This window comes from Pan troglodytes, chromosome 4 (assembly GCF_028858775.2).
Source record: "Pan troglodytes isolate AG18354 chromosome 4, NHGRI_mPanTro3-v2.0_pri, whole genome shotgun sequence".
NCBI classification, from domain to species: Eukaryota; Metazoa; Chordata; class Mammalia; order Primates; family Hominidae; genus Pan; species Pan troglodytes.
Genome location: NC_072402.2, coordinates 136531583 through 136554956, shown reverse-complemented (window position 1 = coordinate 136554956; position 23374 = coordinate 136531583). Strand labels below are relative to the sequence as shown.

The following is a 23374-nucleotide window of genomic DNA, read 5'->3' as shown; positions in this document are numbered from 1 at the left end:
GCCTCCATGTCCGGCTAATTTTTTTGTATTTTTAGTAGAGACAGGGTTTCGCCACGTTAGCCAGGATGGTCTCGATCTCCTGACCTCGTGATCTGCCCGCCTCAGCCTCCCAAAGTGCTGGGATTACAGGTAATTTTTCTGTATTTTTAGTAGAGACCGGGTTTCACCATGTTAGCCAGGATGGTCTCAATCTCCTGACCTTGTGATCCGTCTGCCTTGGCCTCCCAAAGTGCTGGGATTACAGGCGTGAGCCACCGTGCCCGGCCAAGATTTCTTTCAAGATCCCTACCATAATACTCAAATTTCAGCCTCACATCACACATTGTTCCAGTTTTCATTTAAGAATGCTACTGCAGTCTCCATGTCTTCAGTATAAATGAGTGCTTCCCACCTTTTCTTACACTGATGGCATGAATAGACAGTACTGTTTGTATGGCACTCTAGGTTTCGAAACCTCAAGGTTACTCATGACCAGGGGTGATTGGCCCAAGAATGTGACCAACCTCAAGACTCAAGGGATATCTTATAGACTGATTAGGAGGCTCTAAAACGGAGCAATCGGAACAGATTTATCACATCCTCCTTCCCACCAAAGTCTGTTTTTGAAGTGATTTCCTCATCATAACTACATGACACTTTTACACCATTTCCAGCACTACCCATGATAGCAGATGACTGATCCACTTACCATGAGTGTTTGTTCCCCTGTTTAAGGCTGCAACATTGTGAGCCATTCTGCAACATATCCATCTTTTAAAATATTTTCTAATGTTCAATCTTAGCTATGGATTTTTAAATGTGTCCCACATTTTCACTGTGACTTAAAATCCACTTTTTCCATTTGATTTAACAAAACCTCTAATCTCATTTTTCTTAAGTAGACTGCCTATAATCAAAACATGGCTTTTTTTTTTTGAGACACTCTCGCTCTGTCGCCCAGGCTGGAGCACAGTGGCGCGACCGTGGTTCACTGTAGCCACAACCTCCCAGGCTTAAGCGATTCTTCCGCCTCAGCCTCCCGAGTAGCTGAGACCAGGCGTGCGCCACCATGTCCAGTTAACTTTTGTATTTTTTGTAGAGATGGGATTTCACCATGTTGCCCAAGATGGTCTCAAACTCTTGGGCTCACGCAATCCACCCACCTCAGCCTCCCAAAACGCTGGGACTACAGGCTTGAACCATCATGCCCAGGGGGCAATGGCTTTAAAAAATTCAATATGCATCACTAATTTCACAGTATGGTAGAGACAAGATAAACAGAGGAAGGCATTCATCTTCACCCTAGGAATTCCACCATGATTTATGATCACCCATTAACTTTTACAGGCCTGTAAGTGAACAGACAAGATGTATGGCAAACGAACAAATGAGAAAGAACCAAGATCTTTTTTTTAGGTGTTAAACAGGTAAAAAACACTAGTGATGACAACTAATTTGTGTTGTTGTCCTTCTTCCCCTTAAAATGATTTCATATAATTTTTACTTAATTTATTGCTAATTAGCTACAGTAAAATATTGGGTCCAAGGTCTAAATGACAGGAACCCTAAGCTAGCATTAAATAACCAGAATAGAAGAAGTATAAGTGAAGGAAAAAAAGAAAGACATATGGCAACAGAGAAAAATCAACAAATATAGAATTTTCTACGGCCTTTTAAAAAAAAAGTGGGTATCAAATTTCATAGCCTGGGTTTTTATGCACAAACCTTCAAAATTCAAAAACACTATCCAGAGTTTGCTTTATGTAACTCTACTTGGCAATTATCTACTCTTGTGACATTCAATATGGTTCACGAAAAAACTTTCACAACTATAAATATTGAGGAGGCAGGTTTTCAACATTCCCTTTTGCCCAAAATTAGCCACCTACTTGGGATAATGAAACTTTAGTGGTATAGAAGGTCATTATTCTTTGGAGAGGCATGCTAAAATATTAGAGGTGAAGCATCACAATGTCTACAACTTTCTTCCAAAGGCTTCAGGGGAAAAAAGGATGTTTGTGTATATACACATACATACATATACATTTATATATACACACACCTACACATGTATCTACATGTTAACTGATGAATACAGATAAATTTCCTAGGTATTCACTGTATGATTTTTATAAGTTGAAAATTTCTCAATAAGCTGGAGAGAGGAAAGAGCCACTTAGCCATTTATCCATTTCTTTAAAAATCTGACCTACTCCCAAAAATCAAGGAGTCAAGGACATATTTGGTATTTATAGTGAAAACATCTCAGATCCAACATGTTATAGAAAACTCCTCATCCATAAATATCTTACTTCAAAGAAAAGCTGTCAAACTCACATTGCCCATGTACTCCGAAAGCAGGTCCTGCAGGGCCTGGCGGACAGCATTACACTCTGCCACAATTCGCTCACGACGGTCATCACGCGTGCAGGACGAGTCGGCCATCAAGGCAGCCCCACTAATGATGCTTTCCAGACGCTCCTCCAGGGAAGGCCTAAAGCGCTCCTCGCTGAAGCTCAAGGGGTCCACAATGATTTGTTTCTGCAGAGAAAGTATTACCGAATGTTAGTACTCATCTCTGTTCCCTTCTTTATTCAAGGTGAGAAAAGTGTTATTAGTAATATCAAGATTTAACACAAAAATTCCAACATCTGAAAGAAAGTTATACTTCTTAGCAGGTAAGGGGCTGTCCCACAGAAGATGGCCTACTGTTGATCACTCCTCAAAGAAAGCAGTGCAAGTAATGCTATGTAGCCAAACAAGGCATGATAAGGTATGATACCACAAATACAAACATATCATGCTCACACAACTTATTCTGAACATCTAAAGGTAAACCTGTATAAGACTAGCAATTCAAATCATCAGATGAGAATTACAAGGAAAATAAAAGTTACCTCTTACTTGCAGAATATAAAACTGTCATGTGATATTTAGAACTGTTGCACCACAAAAAAATTAAAAAATAAAAGCCAAACAAGCCAGGTGTGGTGGCTTATGCCTGTAATCTCAACACTTTGAGAGATTGAAGGAGGATTGTTTGAGGCCAGTTCAACACCAGCCTAGGTAACGAGGCAAGACCCTGTCTCTGCAAAAAAATAAAATAAGTTGGGCATGGCGGCACACGCCTATAGTCCCAGCTACTCAGGAGGATCACTTGAACCCAGAAGTTCAAGGCTGCAGTGAGCTATGATTGTGCCACTGCACTCCAGCCTAGGTAACAGAGCAAGACTTTGTCTCTTAAAATATATACACGTGTGCGCACACATACAAACTGATCTCTAACCTTAAAGTTTCAGAAAGAAATGCATTTACAATGAATTTCCATCTATTTGCCTCATCTTACATATCTAATCAAGTTTTCTAAATAATTCAGTCTCAAATTTATCCTGTTATGTCTAAATTAGAGACTTCCTTTCCTCAAAGACCTCTAGTATTCTGTAAGAGATGATGGCAATCCTCCCAAAAAGCTAAGCTGTGAGGAAGAACTGCTCCAATAAGAATAAATCCTTTTTCTGTCTCCCCTTCCCTCCCGACTCCACTTACATCCAGCTTTTCTAGCACTTAGTGAGGTCTGGTCACAAGTAAGCTATAGGTACAAGGTGAAACATCGGCATCCTCAAGACAGCAGCTACTGGCCTCCCTCCAATTCCTCCACTTGATATAATTTATCCTCACCCTGATAAATGTCTGTGCAAATATTATGGCTTTAATTTTTCTTTACAGAGACTATGTCCTTATTGATTTCAACTTAAATGCCAAATTTTTTCTACCAAAACCTTGCCCTTTTCCAATAATTATACATTTCTTCCTTCCCTTCCAAAGAACCCTCAGTTTTCAAACTGAACATGCAATACCTTCAGTTCATTATTAACCTACACATTTTAGCTGATCATTTTTTGTAAGATTAGGTTATTACAGGATTTCTCTGGTCAAAACTGAATACAAAATGCTTTCTGGCCAACAAAAATGAGAAATGAATGGTCATAGAATTTTAATAGAGTAACAGGGCATCAATGGGTCTGAGATCACTTAGCACAAACCCTCATTTTACAAATACCTGTGTCCCTGAGAAGTTAAGTAGCTTCAGGTAGATATTACTCAACTTAGGGCAAAATGTGCTACTACCCTGAAAGATACCTAATACTGCCAAATTTTGAAGGGGGGAAAAACAACATTGCTAGTAAATTTTAACATGCACCATAAGAGTTTGTTATAAAATAATTTAATGTTTAAAGCTCCATGGTAAAAACTGAGTTCTAACACCATGGTCTTTAGACTTAACACTGCCTTCTTGCTTTATGAAAAAGTCTTAAATCGGCCATGCATATCAACAAGGATCAGCTACCTAAGCAAAAGTAAAGCGGCAAAAGAAAGAAAAGGTAAAGGCAAGGAAAAACTTAAAAACAAAATGCACTCCATTGTAATTTTTTTTTATTCTATATTTCATAGCATCCCTACTTTATGAAAGGATACTGGTCACCTGGAACACAATTTCTGTTTTTTGGTTTGTTTTTTTTTTTTTAATTAGCCCCAACAGTTACTTCTAAAGCCCTAAAAAAAAAAAAACAAAAAAAAAACTTATACTGCTGCCATCTACTGGAAGCCAAGAGGCACTGTGGGTAGGAATTAAGAACACATAACCCACCAAAAAGTTAACCTTAAGAGTTGTGTACACAGGACAGACCTAGCGCATCATTTATGAAAAGTAATTATGGCATTATGCTAAGAAAGTATTTTAATCCCAAATTTGCTTCCACTTGATTAAATTTCTGTTCATTATTCCAATTTAGTCATTGAAAAGAAGTATATCTAGGCAGACAAGAAAGATTAGAATGATGGTACTTTTGCTGCAGTCACTTATGATGTTTCCCTATCTCCCAATAGACCACGAGCCTCTAGGGGGCTGACCCTACGTGTACTTAGTTTCTGTATCTACCATAGCTTCACATCTGCCAGAAGGTCAAAATCTTGGTTGAAATGAACCAAACCCATATCCTCAGTAAAGAATGACCTCATAGGAAACACAAGCTACATAAAAGAATCCAGAAGTTTAATTCAAACTAAAAACAAAAATAAAAATAAATGTTTTAGGCCAAGTTAAAATCAAGTAGACTGATGATTCATAATTTCTTTTGACTTAGATTAAAGATCTAAGTGGAAATTGAGCTATCATCAGAAGCCTTGATCGCTTTTCCCCAGAAATCTGTTATCTTTTGGGGGATGGTCAAGAGCTGGAAATTTCCACCCAAGCATAACTTACGTCAAAGTTATTGAGTGCATATGCCAGTTCTCCTCCTCCTCCACCCTGGTGCTGGGAGGCATCGTCTGAGGCAGTGGCCTGGGCTGCATTGGAAATGCCTGTGACCGCCTGCTGCAGCTGCTTGTATATCAGGTCCCTGTTGGCCTTATAGGCTGCGACATCAGGGTGCTGTAGGCATGCCTGGGATGCAGTATAGAGGATCGGAACGTTCTTCTGCAGGATTCCTCTAGCTGCAGCCATCTGATCACGATGGCCAACATCTTTCAATTCCTACAAGAGTAAATAAAACAAGAAATTGGAGCACTCTTTATATGGGCTTTACTCATATAAAAATTTGCTGGTAAATGCTGAAAAGTTAGAATTTCTATTAATTAGACACATTATTTTCATTAACAATCTAGTTGAGAGTCAATCACAAAGAAGGCAGTATGGCTTGGTAGGTAAGATTCTGAGCTTTGGAATCACACAGACCTAGATCTGAATCCACCCCACCCCCACTTCTACTTTCTCCTGGCTATTTTATGACCTTATTTTAAACCCTCAGGGCTAAGGTTCCCCTTCGGTCAAAGAAGAGCAGTAACAGTACCTTTCTTATCATTGTTTTGAGGATTAAATGGGATAATGTATGTAAAGTACTTAGCACAGCACTAAATAAGGCATTAAATAAAAGACAAAACAAACTGCCTAGCATCTTGATTACAACTCTATATAGATATATGCACCTATACCAACCAACGATAGAAAGATCATGAAGAGATACATTCAAACAGAGTAAGACTTATTATAAGGATTATTTTTTATCAAGTTACATAATTTTATTGTAAGAGTTTTGTGAAATTTGGGACAGGATGCCACAGGTATGTATGAACTACATAAATAGGTGAGGATATCGCAAGGCTGTTCTCACAAGCACGTAACTCCTCCTCTCCCGCTCCCCACCCCAAAAACCACTTTAGGACACAGAACCACACTTTTCTTACACAGTACATTAAACAGTTCGCAGGTCAGTAAGCCATAAAGTTGAGGCGTATGTGCTTCATAGCCCCAATCTATGATTATAAGACTCTGTATAGATACGGTCTTAAACTACTTTTTTTCATTTCTTCTACCCCATAATTATAATCCACAGTAAGAAGGATTTGAGGTCCTTGGCATCATTTCCACTAATGATGGCATCTACTTGGTAGGCTGAGTAGATATGCTAAGCGACAAATAAGTGATGCCAAAAATACGCCAAGATGGGAATGGGAAGCGGGTATTTCTGGTATCCCTCTTTCACTCACAATACTCAGAAGGGAAAAAAAGGCTTTAGTAAAAATGGATCACCACCACAGAAGAAGAATACAGGTGATAACTCTAAATGATCACCAAATGGTAGCCCAACTCTTATTTTACATGTTAAAATGTCAATGTTAATGTCATCATCTAAATCCTAGAGTATAAATTTAAACATTTTGAGTATTACATGTGTAAACAGTAACAGAAAATTGGCCAAGTTAGAAAGGACAAAGTCAATTACTCAATTAGCCATCTGACTTAGCTATTTAGTGGTTCATCTTTCTAGATGAGTTCCTAATTAGGCATTAGAGACACCAAACTGGCTTCCTTTTTCTGAAACTTCATCTCAGTATATATTTAGGTTTGCATCTTTATTCAAACCTTGTATATTATGACAGCTTACTTTTCCTCCTAGAATTCTTTTCTCATTTGGAATCTAAATTTGCAAGTAATAGCTCACAGCACTCCAAATGCCCTGTAACACAGTACATTAGGCTAAATATTCAAAAACAGGACCCTGTAGATTTAAAGAATCAGTTATCATTTAAAGACTCAAGCAACAAGGGGCTATGACTAAACATTACACTTAAACAGCTGGTGCACATGTTTTGTGTGGCATTTTCTAAATGTCTTGCCTTCACCACAATCTGAGGGGCTCTAAAAGTTTTCTAGGAAGGCATTTGCCTTTAAGTACTTAAATTGTCTACTGTTTTATAAAAATGCTTTGCAATCAGCTTTGGCATTCCTCCTAAGTATCTATGACCTAGATCAGCATAGCTTCTTATAAAGGTTAGTTACCAAAGACACTTACGGTCATCTCAAGTTAGCAGGTGCCATAATTACTATTCAACACATGACTTTCCTAAGCCACTGCCTGGTATGGTATTACCAACTTCTACTTTTCCAAAGACTACATTAGGCTAAATATTCAGAAACAAGATCCTGTGGATTTAGAGAATTGGTGATCATTTCAAGACTCGAGTTATGACAAGGAGCTAGGGTTAACCATTATGCTTAAACAGCTGGTGCATACGTTCTGTGTCCCATTTTCTAACTGTCTTGCCCTTATCACAGTGTATCTCTGATAGACTCCTATCTACAAAGTATGAGGGATATATTTTAATCTATGATGAAAATAATAACAAAATACCATCATTTGTCCTGACTGCTAAAGTGTTCTTTTTTCTCTCTTTAGAACTGCTCTTGCCTTAGCACAAAGAAATTAGATTTTGTTACATAAAGAAAAGGGACACTATCACAGTACAGCACTATTTACTGCAATAAGAATAATGATTAAAAGTACTCTTTTCAAGATATATAATGCCAATAAGTAATCCAGATTACTGAGGAAAGTGACCTATTAAGCAACATAATAGATTATTTACAAAACTAGAGTCTCTTGGTCTACTTTAGCTTTCATAATCCCCAACTTCACCAACCCAGTGATGGTTCAAGCAGACTCAGGAACAAAGAACTGCTTTCAATGTAATCTGAATGATATCCCATGGACTGACCAAAAAATAGAAACTAACTTCTAAGCAATCTATAACACTGCCTCTAACCAAGAGCTGAAAATTCAAGTGAAAGTTTCCTCTCATTTCTCTCTTAACAATATAAAATTATAGCCATAGATTTCTCTTGGATACAAATGGCTACACTTAAAAAAAGGGTCCATGGTCAAACAATCCAACCAGTCCAAAGTATTTACAAATAAAACACCGACAGTAACATTACTATTCAGTGTCCAAGTTTTCAGAAAAAAATAATCACAAAAGGCAAGAATTCATAGACTAGGTAATAAATAAGAAGCATTACATTATCATCAAATACCTCAATAAGCTCTCTGCACACAGATGGAGGGAATGTAAGCATCAAAGCATTATTACATCACTAGCATGTTGGGAAGCCAGAGTCGACAATATGAGGCAGAAGTGGTCCTTCTCACAGGATCTAAGGGTGATGCCAACCCATCCTTACTTCTGCCATCACTTTCACACTTACAGTCAAAGAACAACATGCAGCTAATGGAGATTCAACACTTCTAGTCAGCAAATAATATTCCAGCCACACTTAATTAGAAAGTAACTGATTGGCGTCACACTTAGAATCCAATTCCAGTACAGCAAAGTGGTTCAGTCACTCAGTTGTTAAACAAATATTTATTGAACACCACTATGTCCAGGCAATATTCTAGGCAGTAGTGATTATAGGAACAATTAAAACACAGTATCTCTGTCCTCTGGTGCCAAACAACCTAGGTTCAAATCCTGGCTCCACCATTTGTTAGATAAGTGACCTTGCAAGATTACGTAACCTCTATTAAAATTAATATGCGACCAGTTATAGTATCTACCTCACATTATTTTGTGAAGATTAAATGAGTTTATGTTTACAAAGGGTTTAAAACAGTGACATCAGATGGCCAACTAGCAGCTCCTAGCATTCATCCCCCTCAAAACAACACCCAAAACAATGACTAAACAACTACATTTTAATAAAAATAACTGAGATAGAGTGCCAAAGCGCATCAGAGGAGTTACAGAAACCCTGGTGACAAATCTCAGGCTGGCCACATGGAAAACAGAAGGAAACGCCAGGCCTCCACCACCCTATACCCCAACCAGGATCACCCGGGAACCAGGACAAACCTCCCTACTTCGAGGAGGTAAGCAAGAGGATTTCAGCAACCCCCATCAACACCTTGGACACATACAGACCTCACCACTGTCCCTGCAGTTCTCACAGGCACTAGGCCCAGCTGAGGGACCTGCCTAGAATCCACATTGCTGTGCTCCCTCCAAGAAGGGGACGACACTGTGACCTGCCCTCTACAGCCCATGCAACTACTGTGCTATACCATCTTGGAAATGGAACCATGGCTGGAGTGTGTCTTGCTCCTAGTGTGAGTGGCCACAGCTTCCCTTCATCCCCAAGGCTAAGTCACCACCAAACTATCACAACCAATTGGCCAGACATCCCCAAGCTGCAAGCAACTGTTATACCCTTACTCATGGGGCCAAGGAGAGAGGAAGCCACTCCATCTACCCCTCTTCTCTCCCTGTATTAGCCCATACTTGCACTGCTATAAAGGACTACCTTTACAGGTTTAATTTGCTCATGGTTCTGCAGGCTGTACAGGAAGCATGGCTGGCGGTGGGGGGCGGGGCGGGGGGTGGGTGGTTCAGGAATCTTACAATCATGGCACAGAGCAAAGAGAAAGGAATCATATCTTACATGGCGAGAGCAGGAGGAAGAGAGCAAAGGGGGAGATTTTAAACAACCAGATCTGTGAGAACTCACTCCCAAGAACAGCAAGGGGGAAATCCCCCCACTCACCCCCCCGCCCCCCGCCAATCCAATCACCTCCTACCATGCCCCTCCTCCAACACTGGGGACTACAATTAGACACGAGATTTGGGTGGGGACACAAATCCAAACAATATCACTCCCCTTCCAGGGAAAACAGTACCTTCGCTGCTTAGAGGAGTCACCCCACACTAGTGCCCAACTTGAAGCAGTGCCCTGAATCCAAGGAAATGGCACCCAGAGTAGTCACGCATCCAAGTGCTTTAGCAGAAGTGGTGCCCTGCATCCCAAGGAATCAGTGCCTGGACTGTCCAGAAAAGTCATGCCCCTCAGGCGTGCGCTGAAGCAGCACATTGCCCCTGGGGAACTGGTGCCCTAAACCAGCTGAGCATCCCAGGGCTGAGCCGACATAGTACCCTGCATCCAAGGGAAACAGAACAGTGGCTGAGCAGAGACATTCGCCGTACAGGCCAAACAACTCTAGTATTCTGTTTCCCTGAAGTTGGATTCTCTAGAGTCTGAACTGCTGAGACACTCCTCTCCTTGCAGAGTAATCGCTGTGCTGTTCCCTCCCCTCCCCAGGGCCCACACAACAGCTGTGCTCTGCCATTCTGGGATATGTGCTGCTGTTGCACCTGGCTTCACAGAGCCTAGGATACTGCCAAGCTCCACCATCCGGGGGCCTAGAGTCATTACTGCATGGTGCCTCATCCTCTAGGCTCCAACTTGCCACTGAGCCCTATTGGCTCAGGTTCCCAAATTGCAGCTACATACACCCTGCTCCCTGGGCCCAAACCTCCAGAGCACCCCTTCTTCCCAAGTCACGCCAATGCTGTGCCCTGCCCCCTAAGGAAAGAATCATAACCTCAACCTAGGCCCCTGGGCCAAAGCTACTGGGGTGCCTCAGAGTCACAGATCCTGGCTTTATGGGCAACTGACATCCAACTCTGCCATAGAGAACAAAGCCAGGCACCCAATACATCCCAAGATCCAGGTGCCACAGTAAGTTCACAAAACCCTGAGCCTGGGACCCCAGCCCCACAGCCACCCCGAGCACCTGTACCTGGAACCCAGTGCCACAGTAGCTGCTTGTACACTGTGTCATACCTGACACAAACAGGGATCCCGTCACCTAAGTCTCCCTACTGTGAGAAAAACAAGAAGAGGAGGACCCCAAAAACCCTTGACACCAAGGACCTACATGACTGCCACAACTACCACAAACTTCTACAGCCTAGGCAACTGAGGCACCCAAAGTTACTGCTGATGTTGAACACAGGTGAAGAAGCTGCATGAAGACTGTACTATTGCTCCTACTGGACACAGAGCCAACACACACTCCCCAACCAGCACACTAAAATCCAACTGCAAGGGAAAGTCTCTATAAAAGCCATTCAAAAGACTGTAGAAGAGGTGATTGTCCCACCACATGCACAGACATCAAAACAGGGACATAAGAAACATGAGAAAGCAAGTAAATATGACACCAAGAAAGGCATATAACTCTTTAACACTAGAACCCAATAAAAAGGAAGTCAGTGTGAGCCCAGGAGTTCAGGACCAGCCTGGACAACGTAACAAGACCCTATCTCTACCCACCCCCCATCCCAAAAAAAAAAAAGCTGGATATGACATGCCTGTAGCCCCAGCAATTTGGGAGGCTGAGATGGGAGGATCACTTGAGACTGCCAAGAAAATGCCACTGCACTCTGGCCTGGGCGACAGAGCAAGACCCTGTCTGGAAAAAAAAAAAAGAAAAAGGAAAAAAAAGGGGGAAATCAACAAACTGCCAGAAAAAGAATTTAAAATCTAGACCCAGATGCAGTGGCTCACACCAGTAATCCCAGCTACTTGGTTGTGGGGGCGGGGGCGCAGGGACGGGGCTAAGGCTCAAGAATCATTTGAACCTGGGAGGTGGAGGTTGCAATGAGCCAAGATCATGCCACTGCACTCCAGCCTGGGCAACAGATGACAGCGAAAGTCTGTCTCAAAAAGATAAAATAAAATAATTATCTTAAGGAACCTCAAAGAGATACAATAAAATACAAATAGAAAATTCACCAAAATCAGGATGTAAATGAGAAATTCAACAAAAAGAATGCATGAAGAAGAACCAACAGAAATCATGCAGCTAAAGAATTTAATGGTGAAAACAACGAAGAATTCAATAAAAAATACAATAGAAAGTTTCAAAAGATTTCACCAAGAAAAAGAAAATCTCAGAACTTGAAGATAGGTAGCTTGAAATTACCCAGAGGAAAAACAAACAAACAAAAAACAATGAAAATGAGTGAAGAAAGCCTGCAAAACTTATAGGATAGCATTAAATCAACCAATATTCCCATCATGGGAATTCCAGAAGGAGAAAAGAAAAGGCATAGAAAACCTATTTAATTAAATAATAGCTGGAAACTTCCCAAGTCTGGGGAGAGATATGGACATACAGATCCAAAAAGCCCAAAAAGTCCCCAAAGAGATTGAATCAAAAAAGTAGTTATAATTAGTGGGTAGTTATACACCCAAGGCACATTATAGTCAAATTGTCAAAAAGTCAAAAGACAAAGATAAAATTCTAAAGACAGCGAGTGAAAAGCATCAAGTCACATAAAAGGGAATTCCCATTAGGATAACGCAGATTTCTATGCAGAAACGCTACAGGCCAGGAAAAAATGGAATGTTATATTCAAATAGACAAACAGAATTATATAAACTAAAAATCTTCTGCACAACAAAGGAAATAATCAACAGAGTGAAGAGCCAACCTGAAGAACAGGAGAAAATATGTGCAAACTATTCATCTGATAAGGGATTAATATCTAGAATATACAAACAACTCAAACAACTCAACAGCAAAAACTCAAATAATCTGATTTTAAAATGGGCAAATGTAGCCGGGCACAGTGGGTCACACCTGTAATCCAGGCACTCTGGGAGGCCAAGGCAGGCGGATCACTTTTGAGGCCAGGAATTCGAGACCAGCCTGGCCAACATGGTGAAAACCTGACTCTACTAAAAATACAAAAATCAGCTGGGCATGGTGGCGCATGCCTGTAGTCTCAGCTACTCAGGAAGCTGAGACAGGAATTGCTTGAACTTGGGAAGTGGAGGTTGCAGTGAGTCAAGATTGCACCACTGCACTCCAGCCTGAGTGACACACTAAAACTCTTGTCTTAAAAAAAAAAAAAGACAAATGAGCTAAACATACATTTCTCAAAAGAAGACATACAAATGACCAACAGGTATATGGAAAGATCCTCAACATCACTAATCATCAGAGAAAAGCAAATCAAAACCTCCAAGAGGTTATCATCTCATTCTAATTAGAATGGCTATTAGCAAAACGAAAGGAAAAAAAATGCTGGCGGGAATGCAGGGAAAGGGGAACTCATATACACTGATGGTGGGAATGTAAATCAGTACAGCCATTATGGAAAATTGTATGGAATTTCCTCAAAAAACTAAAAATAGACCAATCATATGATCCAGCAATCCCACTACTGGGTATCCAAAGGAAAGGAAATCAGTAAGTCAAAGAGAAACATGCATTCCTGTGTTTACTGCAGCTCTATTCACAATAGCCAAGATATGGAATCAACCTAAGTGTCCATCAACAGACAAAATGTGGCATATATTCACAATGGAATACTATTTAGCCATTTAAAAAAGACAAAATTCTGTCATTCATGGCAACATGGATGACCTCAGAAAACACTATGGTAAGTCAAATAAGCCAGGCACAGGAAGATAAATACCACATGTTCTCACTTACATGGAAGCTTAAGAAGTTGACTCATAGAAGTGAGGAAGGGTAGTGCGGAGAGGTGGGTGGCCAAAGGTTAGTTATCAGATACAAATATACAGTTAAATAGGAGGAATAATTTCTACTGAAGGAGGCCAATGGACAGTGCCCAAAAGAAAGAATGAAGTTTCCATCAGGCTGGGCCCTTAGGACAAAATTAGTATTTGTTTAATTTCCAAGAAAAGCATTCATCTACTGGAATATACACCAAGGCCCAAGCCTATAAAAGACCATTTTGTGAACGGGGGTACGCAGGAGCCCACAACCAGTCTACTCAGTGAATTCTCTTTCAGGAGGCTAAGGCTAAAAACTTAGGCCCAAGGAAAACTACAAATGACCATGACTTACTATAAACCCAAGAAAATGCAAATACGTATCAATCAAAATTCTGGCAGAAAAAAATAGAATAAAATCAAATCGGGTGACTCAAAGGCAGTTTAGAGACTATACTATTATACATAGGTATGGACAAAATACAGAAAAACTACAAAGCTGGTAGGACACTTAGGAATGAAGGGACAAGAGGAGGCAGCAGTTACCAAAACCAGGGAGCAAGATGTGTAGAGAATGCCACCCGACAGGAAAGGCATCACTTTTAGCAACCCAGGGCACCCAGCAGGAAAGAGGCCTAAGAGTAACACCCTAGCATCACTCTATCTCCTTTGACCTCCTGCTGGTGCTCCCACTCACCAAGCCCAAGCAGGAGCCCACGAATGAAATCCAGGCAGGTTAGGTTCCTGAGGCAGAGAATAGGGTAAACAAGGGTGGGAAACAATATGGAAGGGCAAACAGAAGATTATCCAGCATGTATATAATAATTCCAATATTTCTGTGACATCTTATTTCAGAAAACTTTGGCATTTGCTACTACTTTCAAAAAAAAACACACATGAAAAAAATACATAAGGGATTATGTTCAAGGAACTCTTCACAGATCCATGGCACATGGTATTAAAACTTAGGCATTGAGAAGTATTTGGCTTTGGAAAAAAGAAAAAAAACAACTCAGGTAGCATTACTTTCTAGTAAGTTTCTTGAATAGCATACAAAATTCCAGACCGAGTGTGGTGGCTCATGCCTGTAATCCCAGCACTTGGGGAGACCGAGGCAGGTGGATCACAAGGTCAGGAGTTCAAGAGCAGCCTGGCCAAGATGGTGAAACCCCGTCTCTACTAAAAATACAAAAATTGGCTGGGTGTGGTGACAGGCGCTTATAGTCCCAGCTACTCGGGAGCCTGAGGCAAGAGAATAGCTTGAACCCAGGAGGTGGAGGTTGCAGTGAGCCGAGATCGCACCACTGCACTCCAGCGTGGGCGACAGAATGTGAGTCCACCACAAAAAAAACAAAAAAAAAACAAAAAAAAACCCATCTATTTACTTATTCCGCCATTTTGCAATGATGCACAATAGTGGCAATCTTAATGTTTATTTTGTCTAAATAACAGTCAGTCTTCATAAACCAAGCTCAGACTACGTTTTAAACCAGTAGGACTATTTGCCAAACTGTATCTTTTAAATATAACTTAATATTTACTTCACATATTCAAAAGAGAATTTGTATCAAACCCATTAATTAAAATAAATTCTGAATGTAATTTGGCCAGCTCGCCACATTTATAGGATTACCATTCTATTAAACAAGTTCTTCTCAGGATCAATTAGCTCCAGCAAAAAGAAAAGATACTTGTAATTTATATGATGGAGACTAAGCCAATACAAAAATAAATTATAAAAGCACACTGACGGGAGGCTGAGGCAGGATAATCACTTGAACCCGGGAGGCGGAGGTTGTGGTGAGCCGAGATTGCACCATTGCGCTCCAGCCTGGGCAACAAGAGCGAAACCCCATCTCAAAAAAAAAAAAAAAAAGCACACTGAGCCTACACTAACTTGGGTATACCAACCTAGCTATATTACCATGTATAATCTTAAGTACTAGAAATGCAAAACCAGGATCTCATATATACAGTTAGTCTGATCACATCTTATGACTTGAAATATAAGCAATAAACTATTATTCACCAACTGCCTACTGAGAAGGGCCTTCTTAGTGCCTGGCACTATATTAAACACTGTACATATATTATTTATTTGAATCCTCTCAACCCTATGGCATAGATTTTTAATACTAATGTAAATATAACCAAATGACTAAGAAGCCCCCAGAAAAGAAGCTGTCATATATTAGACATTAATAGCATTTAGCTAGCCACAGTGGCTCATGCCTGTAATCCCAGTACCTTGGGAGGCAGAGATAGGAGGATCTCTTGAGCCCAGGAGTTCAAGACCAGCCTGGCAACATGACAAAATCCTGTATCTACAAAAAGTACAAAAATTAGCCGGGTGTGGTGTCCTGTGCCTATAGTCTCAGCTATTCAGGAGGCTGAGGTGGGAGGATCACCTGAGCCTGGGGAAATCGAGGTTACATGATGCCACCACTGTACTCCAACCTGGGCAACAGAGTGAGATCCCCTGCCTCAAAAAAAATTTTTTTTATGTGTTTACTGACAACCATCTTGCTGTAATGAAAAAAGTCTACAGCAGTCATAGCAGGTTGCCTACCCAAATCCATTCCCTACTCCCACTACTCCCAACCCAACTTTCTACTACCTGTCAGACCTTTTGTCGGGTGTTTCTGTCCTCAGGAAAGCTACCCCTTAACCCAGAGCAGAAGGTGGATCTGGATTATTCTGAGTCAGGCAGACTCCTTTCCTCTTGCCAGGGATAACTGAGGAATAGGCATGTTGCACAATTCAGATTTAGGACAAGTCTGCTAGGAGCTTCTAGATTGTTTGCTTATAAAGAGAGACATATGGAAGGAACAGTCCTTTTTGTTCTCACTGGACATATTATGTGCAGATGTCATGCAAAGAGCCTCTGCAGCCACCCAGTGCCAGGCACACTGAAGACGATAGTGATGAAAAATATCAAGAACCTGGATCCTTGGTGATACTGCAAAGCCCTTATATTTAACAACCCTGAAGTCACTTAGCCTAACTCAGGACTTATACTTAATGAGAAAATAAATCCCCCATTTTTCAAGCAGTTTGGGAGCTGGGTTTTCTGCAAACTCCAGTGCAAAGTATCCTAACTGATAAAGGTGCTAGCTAACAACGACTATTCTTCTTGGGGCTTGTTTTAAAGTAAGAATGTAAAGCGTAAGCTTGATCAGGACGATGAAAGATATAAGAAGATGGATAGCAATATATGGATCTTCCTTGAAGAATATACACCTGAAATACACAGCGTCCAACAGCAAGGGCACAGCAAAGGTTTCAAAGCACACCAACAGTGAAAATGCCGAAGGGTCAAAGGGCTACTGGAGCTTGGAAAAGTTAACACTGATCCTCATGCCACACAATGGAAAATACTAATAACAATAAGAAACAGTTAAAAAGTAACAAGACACGGGGCTGGTGGGGCAAGGTATGGAGATACTTTCTGATACAGAGATAATTCCAGTATGTTTAAATGGATTAAGATTTTATTAAAAATCTGAACAAAACTGCACCACTAACTCAGGTTAATCCTTAAATACACAAAGACCTATTACCTCTCCAGACACTACCTTCATCACAAGTTGTCAAGCTACTTAAGATAAAATGTTCACAAGAATTAAAATAGGAGCATAACATGAATGCAATGTAATTACAACTTTATTAACAGCACAATACTGAAAAGACACTTTGGTTTAAATGTTTTAATGGAACTATATTGGCGAAGGTAAGTAATGGTACTTTCAGAAAACACACAGAATGAGTTTTTCCCTCTAGATAGTAAAATGAACAACTTTAATATATCCTCAAATCATGACTGTACCTGTTGTCTTTTGGCTGCCATAATGTTCAGCTTATCCACTTCAGGTTTTAGGGCTTTATACTGGATTCCTAAGTCTTGTTCATTGCCAGCATTCCTCAACTTCAAGATACCATCTTCCACCTATAAAATAAGAAAGACCCCAAAACCCAAAAATTCTGAATGTAGGTCTGTAAATAAAGAAGATGGCATCCTAGAAATTTTCATTCCTGTTAACAACTACTCAAAAAGCAATCCAAACTTAGCTCTCTTGAGTTTGCGCATGGTCTTCTAACATTTAAACAGCAATTACACAGGAGCTTCATAGTGGGAAAAACACTAATATTGGCCTCTAAAAGTACAAAATTCCCTCCCCCTCCCCCTCCCTCTCCCTCTCCCCACGGTCTCCCTCTGATGCCGAGCCGAAGCTGGACTGTACTGCTGCCATCTCGGCTCACTGCAACCTCCCTGCCTGATTCTCCTGCCTCAGCCTGCCGAGTGCCTGCGATTGCAGGCGCGTGCCGCCACGCCTGACTGGTTTTCGTATTTTTTTGGTGGAGACGGGGTTTCGCTGTGTTGGCCAGGCTGGTCTCCAGCTCCTAACCGCGAGTGATCTGCCAGCCTCGGCCTCCCGAGGTGCCGGGATTGCAGACGGAGTCTGGTTCACTCGATGCTCAACGGTGCCCAGGCTGCAGTGCAGTGGCGTGATCTCGGCTTGCTACAACCTCCACCTCCCAGCCGCCTGCCTTGGCCTCCCAAAGCGCCGAGAGTGCAGCCTCTGCCCGGCCGCCACCCCGTCTGGGAAGTGAGGAGCGTCTCTGCCTGGCCACCCATCGTCTGGGACGTGAGGAGCCCCTCTGCCTGGCTGCCCAGTCTGGAAAGTGAGGAGCATCTCTGCCCGGCCGCCATCCCATCTAGGAAGTGAGGAGCACCTCTTCCCGGCCGCCATCCCATCTAGGAAGTGAGGAGCATCTCTGCCCGGCCGCCCATCGTCTGAGATGTGGGGAGCGCCTCTGCCCCACCGCCCCGTCTGGGATGTGAGGAGCGCCTCTGCCCGGCCGCGACCCCGTCTGGGAGGTGAGGAGCGTCTCTGCCCGGCCGCCCCGTCTGAGAAGTGAGGAGACCCTCCGCCTGGCAACCGCCCCATCTGAGAAGTGAGGAGCCCCTCCGCCCGGCAACCACACCGTCTGGGAAGTGAGGAGCGTCTCCGCCCGGCAGCCACCCCGTCCGGGAGGGAGGTGGGGGTCAGCCCCCGCCAGGCCAGCCGCCCCGTCTGGGAGGGAGGTGGGGGGGGGGGGTCAGCCCCCAACCCGGCCAGCCGCCCCGTCCGGGAGGTGAGGGGCGCCTCTGCCCGGCCAGCCGCCCTGTCCGCGAGGGAGGTGAGGGGGTCAGCCCCCTGCCCAACCAGCCGCCCCGTCCGAGAGGTGAGGGGCGCCTCTGCCCGGCCGCCCCTACTGGGAAGTGAGGAGCCCCTCTGCCCAGCCGCCACCCCGTCTGGGAGGTGTACCCAACAGCTCATTGAGAACAGGCCATGATGACAATGGCGGTTTTGTGGAATAGAAAGGGGGGAAAGGTGGGGAAAAGATTGAGAAATCGGATGGTTGCCGTGTCCGTGTAGAAAGAAGTAGACATGGGAAACTTCATTTTGTTCTGTACTAAGAAAAATTCTTCGGCCTTGGGATCCTGTTGATCTGTGACCTTACCCCCAACCCTGTGCTCTCTGAAACATGTGCTGTGTCCACTCAGGGTTAAATGGAAAAAATAAAATAAATAAATAAAAGTACAAAATTTAATGTATTGGTTTCTCAACTCCAGAACTCTACAAGGAAAATATTTAATCATTACTGGAAAAAGGGAAGGAGTCAAAACAGTATCTTTGCTACAAGTTCTTCATTACAGCCAAGACAACACTGGCTCAGAACAGAGCCAGGATGATATATACTTGGAATAGAGGAGTAAGTGGAAATTAAACAAAAACATCTCCGGTCCATTGAGATAAACCAAATTCAAAACCAAACTAAATCCTAAGGAATACTGAACTAAGGAAGGCCAGTAGCAATCTTCCTGTGATAGAACAAATTACAGACATAGGCCTGTATACTTACAACTTTCAGCTGAACAAGTAATTTGTAGACATCTGCCATGTCGGCCAAAATCAGCAACCGGGTAACAGCAGAGAGCAAAGCTCGAGCTGCCCGAACCATGTTGCCTCGCTTCACAGAAGAGCAGGGATCATCTGCGAACTCTCCTGCAGCAGTCTTCATCAAATCACCTGTTTTACAGAATGAAAAACAAACTCAGCAAGAATGAACTCAAATAACTGATCTACATTTTTAAAAATATAAAAATAATCCAAACTTTGTATATTTCATGCACAAATTTAGTTTAAGAGTTTTCATTTTTGTTGTTGTTTGCTGTTCCTTTGTTTGTTTTATAGCTATCACTAAAAAAAGCACCTTCATATATTGCTGGTGAAAGCAAAATATCTGGAAAGTGACTTGGCACTATATATCAAGAGGCTTAAAAATATTTCCCTTTGATCTAATAATGTTCCTTTCCCAAAAAAAGGGCATTATATGTATCCAAAAAAAAGAAAAATTCAAGATTTGAACAGGAGAAAAAAACATATCTAATAAAATCTACTCTCACATCCATAGAATACAGAAACAGGGCCACAATTATGCAGAACCACCACACTTCATTAATCATCCCAACTACATGATGTGTACAGCCATAACAGAGACTCACTGGTATGTAAAAATACAGAGCTCAGCCATTGATTCATTCATTTCCTTCGCAGAACACTACCAAAAGCTCACATGCTCAATAAGCATCTAGTTAAGTAAATTATGGTATGGCCTACAATTGACTGTTATGAAAATATTTATATATATGAAAAACGTTAAGCAGAAACAAATGAAATCATAAATGTATGCTTCTTTTTAAATACAGAGGAAAGACTGGAGTCAAAAGGCAAATAATAGTTATCATTGGGTTACACACAGCCTCTTTACATTTGGTACTTATAAAAAGTTTGAAGAGGTATTGTATCTATAATTTTTTAAAAACTAGCTAAAAACATATAAAATAGATTTTACTATAGCTTATAGGAATATCCAACTTATACAATCCTGAGTTCAAGAATTTATTTATAGGCTGGGCATGGTGGCTTACACCAGCAATCTCGGCACTTTGTGAGGCCAAGGCAGGAGAATCTCTTGAGCCCATGTGTTTGAGGTTGCAGTGAGCCATGATTGCACCACTGCACTCTAGCGTGGGTGATAGAACAAGACCCCGTCTCTTTAAAAAAATTTTTAAAAATAATTTATAACATTTCCTAGAAACTTGTGAAACTTATACTTTCTGTCATTTGTGTCTTAAAATTATTTACAGTGCCCATTGCCACTCTTTTCTTACAGCTAGAAGCAACTAAAGGGCCAGTGTTGTGTCTTGTCCACTGGTTATACAAATAGGGTCTCTATGGAGACTATCTTTGGAATCCTGGAAAAGCAATTACTCCCTCCTTTGGCTAAGCAAGCCCACTTCAGTTCACATTAAAGCCTAAAACCCATTCACACTCTCAAGTCTTCCCTGAATTTTTTTTTTTTAAGGCACTTTCAAGAAGACTAGCTATTTCTCAACAGACCTATGAAATTTCTCCTAGCTATCATCTTTGGATGCACAACACAAGCAGAAGAGGGGGGAAAAATTGCCTCACATGCATATATTAATTAGGCTTAGAAGCACTGTATAATTCTAAGAGTAAGATACGCTCCACATATTTGTCAGGCCAGAAAAAAACTTCCAATGAATTATATAGTTAAAAGGTTTTCCTGGATCTAACACAGTCTTCTCTCTTACATCTTCAGGAAGATACAGACATATGGCAATCATTATGTGGATTTGTAACATTAATGCTAGTATCTTCTGGTATTTTAAAAGATGGAGATCATTCATTCTTTTATTTGTTCAACAAATGTTTGAGCACCCATCGCACATCAAGGGCATACCCTACTGGAGCTCTATGGAGGGAAGGAGGGAGACAAAAAATTAACAGCTGGTTAAGACACGGCATTTGGTCTCAAAGGGTTCACAAATTATAGAGTATTACAATGCACCCAAAAATTAAATAGCCTTGTGAACAAGGTGCTCTGGAAATATGCTGAAGAAAACTATTTACTCAGGGAAGAATTTATCTGAAAAGCCTTGCAGAAAGAGATATTTGCCTTAAAAATATATTAATAATGTCTTAGGCTGGGCACGGTAGTTCACACCTGTAATCCCAGCACTTTGGGAGGCCGAGGTGGGTGGATCACCTGAGGTCAGAAGTTTGAGACCAGCCTGGCCAACATGGTGAAACTCCGTCTCTACTAAAAAAATACAAAAAAATAGCCAGGTGTGGTGGCAGGCACCTGTATTCCCATCTACTCGGGAGGCTGAGGCACAAGAATCACTTGAACCTGGGAGGCGGAGGTTGCAGTGAACCGAGAACGCGCCACTGCACTCCAGCCTGAGCAACAAGAGTGAAACTCCATCTCAAATATATATATATAAATACTGTCTTAAACAATATTACTACCAAACGAGAGAATAAGCAAGAGATGTTGACCCTATATAATAAGCAGAACTTCACCTAATTTAGCACTTACTACACACTAAAAACAAACAAATCCACTTCCAAAACACAAAGCTGAACATAACATCCCTGCCTTCAAATAATTTATCCAGAAAAGATGGATTTGACCATTAAGAAATTATGTGGCATTTTAACATACAAGCTGTAAGAAAGAAAACACAAGGTGTCATGGGAATTCAAAGGAGGAAGCACTAACAACTAGTTTAGGGAAGAAATGAATACCAGCAACAGCTTTATGGAAGGGTTGGTACTCTGAAATGAACCCATCCCTCAAAGGAGAGGAAGGATGTGGGCAGCAGAGTTAAGGGAGTTACCACCTCAAGCAGAAGGAACAGTAACATAATAATGTCCAACACTGGCTGGGTGCAGTGGCTCACACCTATAATCCCAGCACTTTGGGAGGCTGAGACCGGTGGATCACTTGAGGTCAGGAGTTTAAGACCCATCTGGCCAATACGGTGAAACCCCATCTCTACTAAAAATGCAAACAGCCAGACATGGTGGCAGGTGCCTGTAATCCCAGTTACTCGGGAGGCTGAGGCAGGAAAATCACTTGAACCCAGGAGGCGGAGGTTGCAGTGAGCCGAGATTGCGCCACTGCACTCCAGCCTGGGCAACAAAGCGAGAGTCTGTCTCAAAAAAAAAAAAAAAAGTCCAACATCTACTCTATGGCACTACACATATTTTTAAAATTCTGTCACCCACCTAGAGAGTAAGTGGTATTAGCCTTTGCTTACAAATAATGCAACTAAAGCTTATACAGATTAACTAACTAAATCCCTGCCACCTAACTAGTAAATGGCAGAGTCAGGATTTGTAATGCCAGTATTTATGCTCTTTGTAGAACCACTTATCATGCTGAGGTATACAATAAGGCTTGTATATTATATATTAATATATAATTCATATATTAATTAGGCTTAGAGACATAATATCTAGTCTGAATTATCTAGTCTAACTGAGGAGTAAGGGATATGCTTAGAAGCAGCAGAAGATGGGAGTAGAAAGGCCAGAGACAAACAGAATTCAATTCCCTCAACCAGAGTGAAGTCAAAGTAAAGAGGATTAACCTATCTAAAGTACATACAATAAACCTAACCAGAGAGATGGATCAGAAAGCTACAGCGAGAGCCCAGAAAAGAGTAGTAGTAAATTACAAAGGCAGGGGTCAAAAGATCTGATCACCTTTGATTAAGCACAGTACATTATTTAAAGGTTGCAAGCTAGGGCCTTTCTGAGCGGGAGAAGAAAGCCAGAGATGTATGAAAACACATGAGTTGGGAAAGATTTAGAAAAAAAAAAAAAGGACCCTCGAGAC

General features: G+C 41.5%; 1 protein-coding gene across 3 annotated transcripts in view; it reads right to left on the bottom strand.

The window, feature by feature from the left end:
* CTNNA1 (catenin alpha 1) overlaps positions 1-23374 on the bottom strand; it is a 177615-nt gene that overhangs the window by 104757 nt on the left and 49484 nt on the right. For all 3 annotated transcript variants that reach the window (XM_009449743.4, XM_016953900.3, XM_054685210.2), the window contains 4 exons: positions 19526-19692; positions 17445-17564; positions 5243-5512; positions 2317-2520 (listed from right to left, as the gene is read on the bottom strand). In XM_009449743.4, the coding sequence (XP_009448018.1) occupies positions 2317-2520; positions 5243-5512; positions 17445-17564; positions 19526-19692 (761 nt within the window). The remainder of the gene's footprint in view (positions 1-2316; positions 2521-5242; positions 5513-17444; positions 17565-19525; positions 19693-23374) is intronic.